This window comes from Chelonia mydas, chromosome 10, assembly GCF_015237465.2.
Source record: "Chelonia mydas isolate rCheMyd1 chromosome 10, rCheMyd1.pri.v2, whole genome shotgun sequence".
In the NCBI taxonomy this organism is placed as follows: domain Eukaryota; kingdom Metazoa; phylum Chordata; order Testudines; family Cheloniidae; genus Chelonia; species Chelonia mydas.
The window spans coordinates 22801587-22816148 of NC_051250.2; the positions used below are offsets into that span (position 1 = coordinate 22801587).

The following is a 14562-nucleotide window of genomic DNA, read 5'->3' on the forward strand; positions in this document are numbered from 1 at the left end:
TAGGTGGGTACTTAAAGACTAATCAATTCATCCCTTAGCCTGCTTTGTTAAGCTAGATAGAGTGAACTCCTTGAGTCCATCACTATAAGGCATGTTTTCTAATCCTTTAATCATTCTCGTGGCTCTTCTCTTCGTGCTCTCCAATATATCAACATCCTTCTTGAAGTGTGGACACCAGAACTGGACACAGTATTGCAGCAACATTTTGCACCAGTGTCAAATACAGAGGTAAAATAATCTCTCTATTCCTACTCAAGATTCCCTTGCTATGCATCCCGGGATCGCATTAGCCCTTTTGGCCACAGCATCACACTGGGCGTTCACGTTCAGCTGATTATCCACCACAATCTGCAAATCTTCTTCAGAATCACTGCTTCCCAGGGTAGAGTCCCCCATCCTGTATGCATGGCCTACATTCTTTGTTCCTAGATTAATACATTTACATTTAGCGGTATTAAAACACACATTGTTTGCTTGCGCCCAGCTTACCAAGCGATCCAGTTCACTCTGAATCAGTGACCTCTGACGTCTTTATTATTTAGCACTCCCCAATTTTTGTGTCATCTGCAAACTTGATCAGTATTAAACTGGTGTAACTTCACTGCCTCTAATGGTGTTGATTCTGACTTACACCAGTGGAGGTGAAAAGAGACTCAGGCCAACAGAGTCAAAGTCAGCACAGCTGTATGAATGTAAATGAAGGCAAGAATTTGGCCCAGAAATCTATAGGGCATGGGTGTATTAAATTGAATTAAATACAGTGAATGAGTCCATTGAAAACAGTACAAATAGTATGGGAAGGGGGAGCACATAGAAGAGGATTTCTGTTTCAAGGGTGTTTTATGTGTATCTTCTACAGTTCCCAATTTTATGTGTTTGATATTTAATGCCAGTGCTGATAAATGTGGCCACTGTTAATGGTATCCGTGTAAAGCCTTTTCCACTAGAAATGCCCTGCAAGTGCTGGTCATTGATCCAGCACAGTGTGCAGAGTTGCCTTCTCTGTCCACTTCCTCGCGAAGAGAACTTTCCAGCCATTCCAGGAACAATACCAATGGGAAGCTCAGATCATGCTTCCGCCATCTGGATGTAAATCAAGATTTATGTTGTTAGGCACCTGCCATAATGGAAAAATATGGAAAATCCCGGTTGGGAAAATCTCATTGGGAACATTATGAACTTTCCAATGTGGAATGAATTAAAAGTGGCAGCTGCTCCTGATGTGCTTCATTAGAGGAACAAATCTTGATTGATGTTTACCAAAGCTGATGTGTTTGATAAAGAAAAGTAACATGTTCAATTTGTTTTACAGCCATCTATAGTCTGTTCCCAGATTAACAGTGCCAATTGTGCAGGAAATGTAATTGGTGGAGTGGAGGATGGGATATTTCTGTGTGTGTTTGAGGGTTTCCCTAGACACTGGGAGTCCAGCTATTTTTGTTCAGTTCTCTGGGAGTGTTGTGTTTCTAAAACATTGTCTCAGTCCTGACATTTTTGCATGCCCAAACAAGTCATTTTTGTTTCAATTTTTATGCATCTTGTCCAGCTATTCCTTCTCAGTTAGTATAAATCAAACAATCTGGAAATTATTTATACGTGTTGGTTGGAATCAGGGCAAGGAGAATCCTACCTTGGTGAAATCATGAATACCTGGACGTTGTCAAATGATTATTGTTGTGGGCACATTAAAAGGTTCTGAGGTTTGGTGTAGCTCAAGATAAGTACCAAACAGATGCTTAACCCAACATTATCAAACCTTTTGAGGCTGCAACATTGGTCTGGAGGCAACCTTATTAAAAAAAAAAAAAAAAAGGTTTTCTTATGAGATTTCTGCCACTTCCTTCCTTCAGTCCTACCAGAAATACCATGACAATAGCAGAGGAAGGTGAAAAAGAAAAGTAATTTTAAAGTGAACGGAACGTTTGGATTCTTTTTTGCAAAAGTTTTGGTTTGTTCTTAACTGATCCAAATCAGTTTGCCTAACCCTAAAATTATACCCTTCCTAATGGAATGTTCTTTCACCAACAATGCTGACTGCATGCAAGGAACGTCAAAAATCCCTTTCTAGCCTTTCCAGGGCTGACTAAAAAAACCCTCAACCAATGTCCACAAAAATGTGGTCGATAATGCTTTCCCAGTTTTGATTGAAGAAACTTTTAGATGGAAATTATTTCCTTGATATAATCTAGAGTTGGGCCTCACTCACAACGTTTAGATCAAGGTCCAAACATCTCTAATATTGGGGATGGTTCAGATCTGAGGGTTTGGATCTTTGATAAGGCTTAGTTCTACGCTATTTTGGTCAATTAGTTTGTCCCTCAACTTCAGTAAGAGTGGGATCAGGCCTATAATCTTATTTTTCTTCCTCCTTCTGACAATGTGGGCTTTCTTAACAAATACAAGTAAATATATTGAGAACTGCAAGCATAGAAACAGGCATTTAATGTGCTTTCAGGCCAAAATATTATCTAGCTTAGACTAAATTTTCTGTACAGCTGCTCTGGATTTGTAACAATGGTTCATGCTTCACTTGACACAAACATGAAAAATTGGCATTAACGCTACATTAGTTATAAGAAAAACCCTAAATCTCTTAATTTCTCTCATGCTGACAAATAGCTACATTATTCTTCAGAGAAAAATCACAACTGTAGGTCATCTTCTGCCGATAGTAGTTTAAGGCTTTATCTACATGGGAAAGTCTTACCAATTATACCAGTATAGCTACACCAGTATAGCCCCCTGTGTGGACATTCTTCTTCTGCTAAATAAATGCCTTTTTTCAGTTTAGCAATAAACACCTTCCCAAGTGACATAATTCTGAACCGCAGACATAAATGACTAAGATTTGAGGCATTTCAGTCTTTAGGTGCCCAATTTGAGACATCTTAGAGGGATCTGTTTTTGAGAGAGGGACGCTGAGTCCTTTCTTGAAAATCAAGTCCCTTGAGGAGACAAAAAACTTGGGATGCCCAGAATCACTAGTCACATTTGAAAATCTTGGCCTGGGAGGTCCAGTGCTGCACCCGCTGAAATCCATGCCAAACCTCCCCGTGACTTTTGTAGGGTCAGGATATGCCCCTCAGTTTTTTAGTGGGCTTTTATTTCCATTGAAGCAACCTCAGTCTCAGGAAGACAGAAGGCAAATATTCTTTGACTCTGAGGTACTTCAGTTCATGTAGGTTTTGATGTTTTTCTGTTGTGTTTCAGGCAGCCGCTAGTAGATGCTCTCCCATCGTGTGCTACAGAGGCCTGTGTTGTCCTGATGAAAGAAATTATTGTTGCAAAAGAAGTGGAAGAGGACAAAATGGAATCTTTCCTTTGGTCATTGTCATTCACTCCTGAGCCCACCACAGGCATGATCAACTCTCTTGCTGTGAGCAGACAAGTTTTTCATTTTATCATTAAAACCATCTGGTTCCTAGCCTTGGCAGTTAGACTATTTGTCTCACTCACACTCAGATTTACAGGAAACTCTGCTTCTGGAGGTGATTTTAGTGATGTGTTCTGGGAGTGGACTGAAACTACCAGCTCATTTCATGTAAGACTCCAGCAGAGGGTGCAAAGAGCCTCTAGTTACTGGCGTTTGATTTGAACTGGCAGCATAGAGATAGAAGGGAAGAGACTGAACTGGCCCCTCATGGGTGCTCTCTGTGGATCAAGGTAGAGGTTCAAAGGCAGGACAGTGTGAGGAAGCTGCTATTCTTGCAGGTTCTGCTCTCCCTGTTTTTTGGATAGAAGGCTTCATTCTCCAGTGCTGTCAATTCAGCACTTTTTCACGAGTATTATAATGAACACCCACAGACATTCCAGGCTCACAGCTACTTTTCAGATTTTGGTTTGTTAGTTGATTACACGTGCTGAGTATTCACATTTTTATAGTGTGGTTTTCCCCTAAGGTAATATGTAATACAGTCCCTATGTGGATTACCATGTATACCACGCATTTCAGCTCAGAATGGCATTTGTCACCTTTCACGTATCATTTTCCAAGATTTGGAGGAAAGGATACTGGGAATTTTACATACACCTTAAAGGGCTCTAATGCTCTATGTTTTTTACATTTGCACAATGCCCTCTTCTTTGGGCTTCACTTTCTGCAGGACGCTATTATTGAAACTGCTGCAAATGGGCTTTTTTTTAGTGATCGGAGGGCCTCAAAAGATTTGGTTCAGTTTGTGTGCTTCTCTGAAGAAGTAACCACATTTCTTGGGTATGCAAAATTGAGCTCAGGATTGAGCTAAAAATTGAGCAAACTGGCAATGTGTTTGCAAGATTCCAAGTACTTCCTACATCTATGCAGACTGGAATGAGCAACCTGTCTTTTAATATTTCTACTCTGGGATCATGAATAGAGGTGGGTGTCTGTAAAAAGGAGAGAGCTATTGCAGCAATTCTCACTTAGTTTCCTCTGCCTGAGCAGTATTACTTGTGATTTGTTTTTTTTTTTTAGTGACTGGAAAACAAGGTAATAAGACTGCTGGATAAAATAAATAGTAGACCAAATTCTGACCAAGGTACATAATGTCCCAAACTTATCTGTGGAAAAATGGCCATTCTTCCACAGCCCCTGCAGTGAACGGGGGACCAAGTGTAGGAAGGGAAGCAACGGGGCATGTTATACCTTTAGCATTTCTTGCTGGCTGACATTTTTTCCTGACTCATGTAGTTGGTACACAAAAGTCCCATGGGAATTATTCCAGTTTTCAGTTATAATAAATCTCAAATACCCTGGTGGAGAAAGCAACATCAAGGCCAGATGGAGCATGTGGACGCAGACAGGAAAAGCTTGCACAGATTCTTCTGCCCACAGCCAGCATCAGACCAAAATGTAGAAATTACAGGCTGCTCCTGGTTGGGGTACCCTGGAAACTGGCTCCATGTGTGTGTGTTGTATCTCACAGCCGCTGAAGGGAGGAAGGAAGGAAATTCTATTTCTTACCTTTAATGGGGTAGAGAAGCCTAATGGTTCAGGAGGCAATGGCCCTAACTCACGGCAGAATCTTCTTGCTGGATTCATGCAGGGGGATTGTGAATGTCTGACGTATCTGTGCCCAGAGAGTGAGAACTTGGGCCTGGTACATTCTTCCTGAGGTTGTCCTGTTCCATTTCAGGTGGGGATAGCTTAATAGCTACTTCTGTAGTTGACTGTGTTTGAGAAGCCTGAGTTCACTTCGAGGGAAAGTCAGCAATTGCAAATTATTTTTAAACACTAAAATAACTGCATGGGTCTATTTGGCTTGGCAGCAAAGGGCCCACTTATTGGTCAGACTCATGAAGAATCATTCTTACAACTTGCTGTTCCCTATCAAACAATTACAGGCCAGGATAATAAAGCGACAGCTGCCAGAGCTTTGAAGGCTTTCCAGAATTCCTACTTCAGATAATTCATATGCAGCTCATTTAGTCTTCTGGGTCATTGCTTAAATTATGGGATTTTCAACAAAACCATATTTACTTCAGGGTGTATGGAAATATGGGGTTTGACTACAGCTTTATGGGACAAATAGAAACATATTTTGTGTCTTGGACCCACTTAGCTTCCAGTGCTCCTCTTCTCCAAAATGCCTGTAGTTGAGAAATGTTTACAATTCATGGCAAGTTTGTGCAGTGGGAAAGAATCTGCTAATGATTATGGAATACAAACAGTTCAGAGTAGGTTCCCATGTAAGCAGATGGGCTCTGTTCCCGAAAACACGTGTCTCTTTACTCATACAAGTGCTCACACTGAAATTTATTGTATGATATGTTAAAATATTGACTGATGTGCATGAAATGAACAGCTCTGGTAGATACACATAAATTCATTACACGCTGACGTCATAAAGAGATGAGGTTGAATTTGTTAGTGTCCTTAGAATGCTAGGACTACAACTTTTGATGCAAAGTCTCCCTCCCTCCCTCAGCAGTAGTTTTTTCTCTTTTGCTTGCTCTGGCCGTTCCCTCCCCTCCACCCCCCCAGATGCTTTTCCTGCTCCATTTCTTCTTCCTCTGTCCATCCTCTCCAGCTGCTCTTTCTCTCCTTTCCTCCCAGGATTCTTACTCCTGCTCTCAGTCTGCTGGTTGGATCTGGGTTTGCAATGTTGCTACAGCAGCTTTTAACTTTCTATTTAGAAAGCTAAATTGGGAGAGGTTTGAAAAGTTCTTGGCTGGTCTCTTATTACGTAAAGGGCAATCAGAAACTGCTTGATTGCCAGTCAGTGCAACAGAGACCTGCTACTAGAGGGCACTTTTTAAAATTTCTGTGCTGAACTGCAAACTCCAGTTGTTTTCTAGGAGAAAAATAACATACCATCCTGTCAGGCATTAACCTATATGTATTCACATTTACAGCCTAGGGGCCCTGTTACGATTGTGTATATACAAACAGCAACCATTTATTTATCATATTTATTTATAATAACTGCTTTTACAAGAAAGAACAAAAGTAGGGTGTACACGAGAGCGCTCATGGTGTGTCTCTCCTATAGAGCTGGCTGCATCTAAAAAGCAAATAGTAGCTGCCGAAGTGGCAGGAAGAGAAAATTTCAATAGAGTGGTGCTGTAAAAAGAAAACAAGTCACAACAGATGCAAACTGTGCATAACCATAGGCTTGATCTTGCAATTCTTATGGCCTCAGCTGGTCCTGGTCCCATTCAATTCAATAGAATTACTAAAGTAGTGGTCTGCAGGATTGAGCCCTGTAAGATATATGGGTCACGCTTTATATTTAAGTTCCTTTTATAAAAGGCTAATAAATGATTTATAGGTGTTGTAAGCATATTTCAGGCATAATTATGTAACCACCTGTAACACACTAACATGTGTTTTAGGTTATTTGTTTCTTTATTATTTTTATTATTCTAGCACCAAGTCCGAGACCAGAACCCCATTGTGGTAGGTGCTGGTGGTTATAAACAAGCTGTCGGACATAATAACGAACTAATAAATGGTTAATAAATTGTTATAGTCATTTATTGTCTTTTATAAGCTATTTATCAGAGGAACCTTAATATAAAATGTGACTCATTATGGAATACTGCACTATTGCTACACCTCAATAAAAGTGTAGGTGATAATGTTATAGCCAACCTAAATTACATGCTCACTGCGCTGGTATCCTTAATTTAAAGCACTCCCCTCTTGAGAGTGCTGGACAATGGCCACTTGTATTAATCTCCTCCACGCACTGTACAGCACCTTTGCATCAAAAGTTTCTATTTGCTGCAGCTTCATCTTGACTTGGAGAGCCCATTGCTATGGGGACAGGCAGTATATTTTACAACATAAACAATGTGAGTGTTCTAAGCACTGGGAGTGTCTTGGGATGCATTTCACTTGGTAGAATGGCCTTGAGTCCTCTCCCGGATCATACTAATTCAGTCTTCACTTAAACATATGAGAGTGGTAGATTTTTCTCCATATCATCTGGGGTTTTCCGCTGAGTCTCCCCAGCATGCTTTATATGAAAACCTTTCAAAGACACAATAGTCAGTATTTGAAAGTGGGGGCTATTTTCAGTGGCTTCAGAAGAGTGTATAAGGATGAATTAATTAATGCTTGTAAATCTCTGTGAAGATGTACATGCCGTCAGAGTGCTCAGGGTATTATAATAAATAGGACGCTCACAGTTTTTAAGCAGCCTGTCATTCTTCTCTTGCTTTACAGCCTTTGCTGCAGTCACCAGGAGCAAGTCGGAGTGTCTTCTTAGGAATAACTGCTTTGGTGCATCACTTCTGTTCAGCTAACAGCGCCTGTGATCTTCTGCCTGCAATACAGATGGTGACAAGTATTCTGGAAGGATACTTGGGAGGAAACTGCACCTTGCAAGAATCAGGACTCAGCCAGGTAACAGTGAGTTAAACAAGAGTGGAGTAACCCTGAAGACAAGTTTCAAACAGCCATCCCTCCCTTTTTCTCCCTTTAGACATTATCAAAATAAGAACCTGTATGATGAAAATGACATGCAATGGAGTGAGAATATGGATACCTTTGAATCCACAAGCACATGTTCTTTTACTCATTTCAGCTATATTCTTTGGTAGTACATATGGCCAAAAGAGGCTTGATGGCCAGAAAAGAGTTGCCCTCATGGACATTCTTGGGTATTCAGACAACAAAACATTTTAGAAAATTGTCTAAAAAGGCACATGAGTGTTGGATCTTTTTTTATCCTTTCTACAGATTTTAAAATTTTATTTGTAATGTATTATTTTAAAAGCTGTTGGATATAAAATGAAAAACCTTTTAAAAACTACAGATAACACACGAGAAATAATTTACCTGCCCCTTCTTTTTGACTGGTTTCATGCAGTTAGTGGTAGCTGTGACATCATCGGATGATGCACTCTGGGGAGTCACAGCATGACTGGAGTTGACTGGCATGATGTTGAAGGACCTGCCAAGGAAAGGAGAAATGATATTGTGTTAGTTGATTGTGTGTGATTTCTCTGTTGGATTGGGAGCAATTCAGCCCATATTTCTGGATTCTTCATTTTAACTGCACTTCACCTTTAAAGAAATATCTTCCTTCTGTTTCACCATCCTCCTAAGCAGATGGCTCCTTTTTCACACTTAGAGACCACAGTGACAGTGTACTAGATAGTAAGTGTAGCAGGACCCCAACTGCTATGCTAGCCGAGGTATTTTGCACCTTCTAGAATTTAAGGTCCCAATGTGCAAAGCACACTTGGTTTTAGTTATTTTTTTCATATTATCTGAGCAATCTGTTCACTCTCAGTTCTGTTTACAGCAGTTATTGAAACACCAGGTTTTATGTAATGGGAATTTCAATTGAGCTTTTAAGATAAAAATTCCATTCCTGAACTTTTTTGACTGCCCCTGCGGGCAATAGAATTGTAGAAGGAAGATGGAAAGACAGACAGGAAAGATCTGTTGTATGAGGTTGTAGAGTCCATTTTCCTAGGGAGGGGCAGAATTGCTCCCTACTGTGTATCTTTTAGTGCTGTGCCTAGTCTGGTTTTAAATAACTCAGGCAATAGGGCTTCCACCATTTCCCTTGGGGGACTATTCCACAGTCTAATAGCTCTCACCATTAGGAACTATTTCCTGAGAGTAAGCCAGACTTCTCTTAATCTCTTCCACATGCATTTCTGACTAAAGCTGGGTTTCTTTTAAAAGGCCATACAAATAATGGAAGGGCTTTTTCCTTGATGTTCCATGCATGAGCTTCTCATGAAAATAATAATTTACATTTGCAGCCTTGAAGCATCCCAAAGGACTGTACAGGATCCGGCCAAGATGTTCAAACACAAAGCAAGGCACCTAAATAAAAGTGGCTTGATTTTTGAGACCCATTGAAATGCAGCCGCCTCAAGAGGGGCAGGCCAGGCACCAGCTGAGCAACTATATGGTACAATGGGTGAGGGGGAGAGGATATTTTTGGCTTATACTACTAATATCCATGCACGATCGAAAGAATCTCAAGCCGCATCATAAACCACCTACACTAAATAGGGTCTGAGTCTCCTTTAGCTCACACAGTTACAGCAGTTGCTTACACATTTTAACTCTGCAATTACTCCTGAACTAAACCGGTGTGTGTTTCTACAAACAATGCAAGGAGGGACAGCCTACGAGGAATTGAACTTATGGGTATAGGGAGTCTAGGGATAGAGCTTGCTATTGAAAAGTTGTCATTTTCCAACAGTTACTGCGTCCATTGGTTTCTGAAATTCCTCCACTTTCCTCTATGCTTAGTATAGGACATGACGATGGTAACATTGTGGTAAATGACTTAATCAACCATGGCATTCGGAACCCCAAACCTTTACCACTAAGCATTTTACCCTGCAGCATTTTGATCTATAGATAATCAAACTGAGACGTAGCTTTCATATGTTTGAAAATCGTCCCCGTCCCCCACTTGTTTAATTATCTGTGCCTTCACGCTGAAATTAATGTGCACGGTATCTTTTGGATACTTTTGCAGCGTCACCGTTCCAAACCAAATTTCATTTAAAAGGTGTTATATTGTTTATAGAAGAGCAAACTCTGGGTATGTACAGGCTTGTCTACGCCAGGAAGCGTTTGCCAGTAGAACTATAGTGGTAACCCCTTTTAGTGGAGTTGTACTTTATACTAGTTCCCTGAATGAAATAAGCGATATAAGCATATGGACTCTTTTGCCAGTGTAACTGCATCAGCTTTTGCTGGCACAGCGTCACTTAGGGGTGCAAATTTTTTACACGCCGAACTGACATATCTATGCCTGCAAATCTTTTGAGTTGTGACCCGGCCTGATCCTCTGGCAGATAGGCAGATATTCTGCTATCACCTTCTCCGATCTAAACAATTGATTCCAGGCAGTCTCCAAGGACACTCTCAGTATTCGCTGTTCTGAAATTTTGCAAGAAGAACACAGCAATGATTCAGAAGTGTCTGAAATGATACCTTTGCATCCTGTGTCCAAGCCGTTTTTCTCCGCAGTTCATTCTACAGATCTGCTCATGTTTGTGGTTCATTATTGAGAGTTCCCCATGCGGCAATAAAGTGGTGAGCAGAGATCTGTTTTAGGCAGAATATTTTGAAAGAAAATGTGATAATATAAAAGTAATAAAATATCTTGTGCAGGTGATGGGATGTTTTTAGCAACCCTGATGTCAGTTTCCCATTTTACGTTGCTTTGTATTTTCAGCTGCAGCTAGTGTTAAAAGCAATTGGAAATGCAGGGCTGGCAGCAACATCTCTAACACCTGTCCTGAGTTCTTGTGCATCCCTGAGAAGCAACCCTACTGAAATCCGCCTGGCTGCTATACAGGCCTTCAGACGCATTCCCTGTGCTGCCAATGTAAGTGATATGTTCAGTGGTTGATGGTTTACTGGTGCTGTATTGGAATCGGTACTGTGTGAAATCAGGGACGCCAATTAGGGGGGGCAGGGGAGGGTGGGAGCCTCTCCCCGGTCCCGAGTTTCATACAGATGTGCAAGCTCCCAGGTGTAGCTCTTAACTGCAGCACAGCGTTAGTGTGAAAGTGTAAGTTCTGCAGAGGAGAGGTGTCCCTGGGGCAGGGAGTCAGTATTTTGTTTACAAACAGAGGCAGGGTGATTAAGATAAGAAAGGGCTGGTGGATATGGAATATCCAAATTAAGGATATGGAAGTTTAGCCTGTAAAAGGGAATCCCTCCATGGAGAGAGGGGAGGGGTTGTTTTAGAGAGAACACAGGGGACTCAGAAAAAATATAGCAAAGCACTGAGCCAAGGTTACATTCAGAAAAGATTCGGGGACATAGGTGAAAAGAAGGGGTCAAACCCAGGGAAGAGCTAGTAGTGTATAGCGAAGTTCCCACTCTATGTGGCCCCATCACCATAGTATCTGAGGCTGTGCCTCACAATGTCTAACCTATTTCTCCTCTCAGCCCCTTGGTGAGATAGAGCGGTGCTGTTATCCCCATTGTACAGATGGGGCACTGAGGCACACACAGACTAAGAGCCAGATTTTCAAAGGTATTTAGGCACCTAGTGAGATTTTCAAATGCATTTAGAAGGTTGGTGCTTTGTAAACCCCACTAGATATCTAGCTGCGTCTTTGGGTGCCTAAAAGCTTTTGAAATTCTGTCCTTAAAGCACTGAGGTCAGACAGGAAGTCCGTGGGGGGGAGTAGAACCTAGGTCTTTCAGGGCTACCTCCCTATCCAGCAGACGAGACCAGCCTCTCTCTCCGCTGCATGCTGCAAAAAAAGAGGACTCTGATAGATGGGAGCAAAACCAAGGCGACCAGTTCTCTGAGACTCCAGCAAATGATCCCAGAAGGTTGGGATGGATGTTGTGGTTGACAGCATGTAGAGCAGCACAGAGGTCAGGAAGGATGGAGAATGAGAGTCAGATGAAAGGAGATCACTTAATTCCCAAGGGGTTGCAGGTTCTACCCATGCTGGGTTGTACAGCAGTGGCTGCTGTGTAATTTTACATTTTAACTGAACATTTAACACCTCTAGAGCCCCAGGCAGGTGCAGTCTTGCCCTCGTAGGATGTTTCCAAAGTGAAATGATCTATTCCAGGCTTGATGAACTGCAAAAAAGTGTTAGAAAGTAATCTAGATTTTTCTACAATTGTTGTATTCAAGAGTTAGTAATAAAAAATATACATTAAAATTTAAAACCTAACCAGTGTCCCTTAAGTGACTTGATACATGATATGAGAACATGTTAGTATTAGAGCTGAGTGGGTCTAATATTTATTTAATCCTCTTTTTTTATATATAGGAATTAGATACAGAGCCCTATCAGCTAATTTCTAAGCTATTATCTGGAAAAAAACAAAGCCTAGAGTTTTCAGGTGCCTAAGTAGCCCTTGGAATCATGGTTAAAGTTGCCCCCTCCCCCAGTCTACAATGGTGCCCCTGTGTGAAATAATTCTGGAGTGTGCAAACAAATAAGAACTGAGTATAAAAGCATCTCCCAGCAGAACTCTTTCCGCTGCAGGGGAGGTTGGGAAGGATTGTGTTCTTGTTGGAGAAGCAAGAAAAGCATTACAGTGTTTATCTTGACAAATGTGATCTTTTCGCAGGCAAAAGGTCCCTTTTAACATAATGAAAGTGCAATATAATTACCACATTGTAACATTGCAGGTATCACTGTAGCACTATGCTTAGGGTATGTCTACACTACAAAATTAGGTCGAATTTATAGAAGTCGGTTTTTTAGATAACTTCAGCATTCCACTGTGGTAACTGTTGGTGAATTGATAAAAGGTGGTAACTTGAGCTGCCTGGCTTACCTTGCCTTGGTGAAGCCCCAGAGAGGCTCATGTGCTTTTTGGTTTTTGTTATAACCTCCTCCTCCTCCTCCTCCCCAACCTCCTTTTGTGCAATGTGAAGTATTGGAAGCTTTATGCAATGGATAAGCCTAGTTACAACTGAGACATTCCCATTCTTAACTGGCTAGAGAGAAGTAAATGGTTGACACAGCATTTGGTACACACAGGAAAATATAAAGCCATACCCAGCAGGCCTTACTGAAGCAAGACTATCCTATAGCATGTCTTGCTAGACAGACCAGGAATTTCCTCCCACGCTTGAGGGGACTCACACTCTGAAGTATACTAAGAAAGACAAAGCATTTCCTCCTCATTTGTTTAACTGATTTACTTCCGATGCTGACACACTTAGGGCACGTCTTCACTAGCAACGTTACAGTGCTGCCGTGGCAGTGCTTTAACGTGGCTTGTGTAGTCACAGCACAGCGCTGGGAGAGCTCCCAGCGCTCTAAAAAAACCACCTCCATGAGGGGCGTAGCTACCAGAGCTGGGAGCGTGGCTCCCAGCACTGATGCACTGTCTACACTGGAACTTTGCTGCCCTGAAACTAGCAGCGCTCAGGGGGTTGTTTTTTCACATCCCTGAGTGAGAAAGTTGCAGTGCTGTAAAGTGCCAGTGGAGACAATCCCTCTGCTTGATCCTGTCATTGTGACAAATACAGAGCACTCATTGAAATCTCCCGAAATTTTGTGCCCAGTTTAAGGGTATAACTGGGTTATATGGTTATACCACTCATTGCTATATTCTCATTGGCAAAAACCAGTTGTCACGAGGAGCACCATTAAGTAGAAAAGAATAAATGACATTGTATGAACTAAACATTGGGTGGACAAAATGACTTCATTCCTCCTGTAAGATAGGGAAGGAGACCTGCTCACGTGAAGAAAAGTTACTCAGACACAGAAGTTTTAGCAGGATCAGGCTCTGAATAAGGAACCGAGGATTTGGTCCTGGACTAGTAAATTCTGTACTTGAAACTGTATTAATGATTATTGTATTGGGGTCAAGTCCTGAACTCAGTAATGTTAATGCTAATGCTCCCCTATGCTCAATGGATCCATCCCAATCTGTGTAATAGTATAGCATCCTGGGACTTTGTGAACAGGATGCTGTGCTGTACATATATGTGTGTGTGTTGATGTTGTATAAAACAACTTACTTTCCTCATAATGCTTATTGCAATGGCTAGCCGCTTATACCTAGAAATTAATGCACCTCAACTCTTTTAGGGAAGTAAGTACCTTAATCTTTTTTTTTAAAGCGTACTGTATTAGTCCGGCTATATCAAGCAGTCGATGATGATGTGGAAATAAGAATTGCTTCATATTATATAGCAATGAAATGTCCAAGTGAAGAGCTGTTTAACCAAGTACAACAGACTTTGCAGGAGGAGACATCTAGCCAAGGTCAGCAGACAGCTACTGAAATGTTAAAAATACCTAAATATGTTATTTTCTAGACTTGATTTTTGATTTGATTCCTATGAGAGGTGCGTGAGGTACCAACCTGCTTGAGCTCCACATGTTACCTACTTTAAAACTGTTAGAATTTGGGTGTTTAATTTTTTTTTTTTAATTGTCAACAATTCGGTGTGGTGCACAAATTGAAAATCAAAAAAAGAAAATCAAGTGTCATCTCCCCCGGCTGGCAGCATTTAATGAACACATACTGACATCATCAAGGAGCCTGAGAGAGGAACAAGAGGCCATGCTGAATTTTATTACATTACAAACACAAATGGCTAATTATAAAGTTTGCTGAATGGAGAAGGAGAAAAGTAGCAGAAAAATAAACACATTTCTAAG

General features: G+C 41.2%; 1 protein-coding gene across 4 annotated transcripts in view; it reads left to right on the forward strand.

Moving 5' to 3' along the window:
• The window catches only part of LOC102932729, a 152358-nt gene that overhangs the window by 34194 nt on the left and 103602 nt on the right, over positions 1-14562 (forward strand). For all 4 annotated transcript variants that reach the window (XM_043523560.1, XM_043523559.1, XM_043523561.1 and 1 more), the window contains exons 10-13: positions 3211-3376; positions 7649-7828; positions 10638-10790; positions 14019-14163. In XM_043523560.1, coding sequence (XP_043379495.1) covers positions 3211-3376; positions 7649-7828; positions 10638-10790; positions 14019-14163 — 644 coding nt within the window. The remainder of the gene's footprint in view (positions 1-3210; positions 3377-7648; positions 7829-10637; positions 10791-14018; positions 14164-14562) is intronic.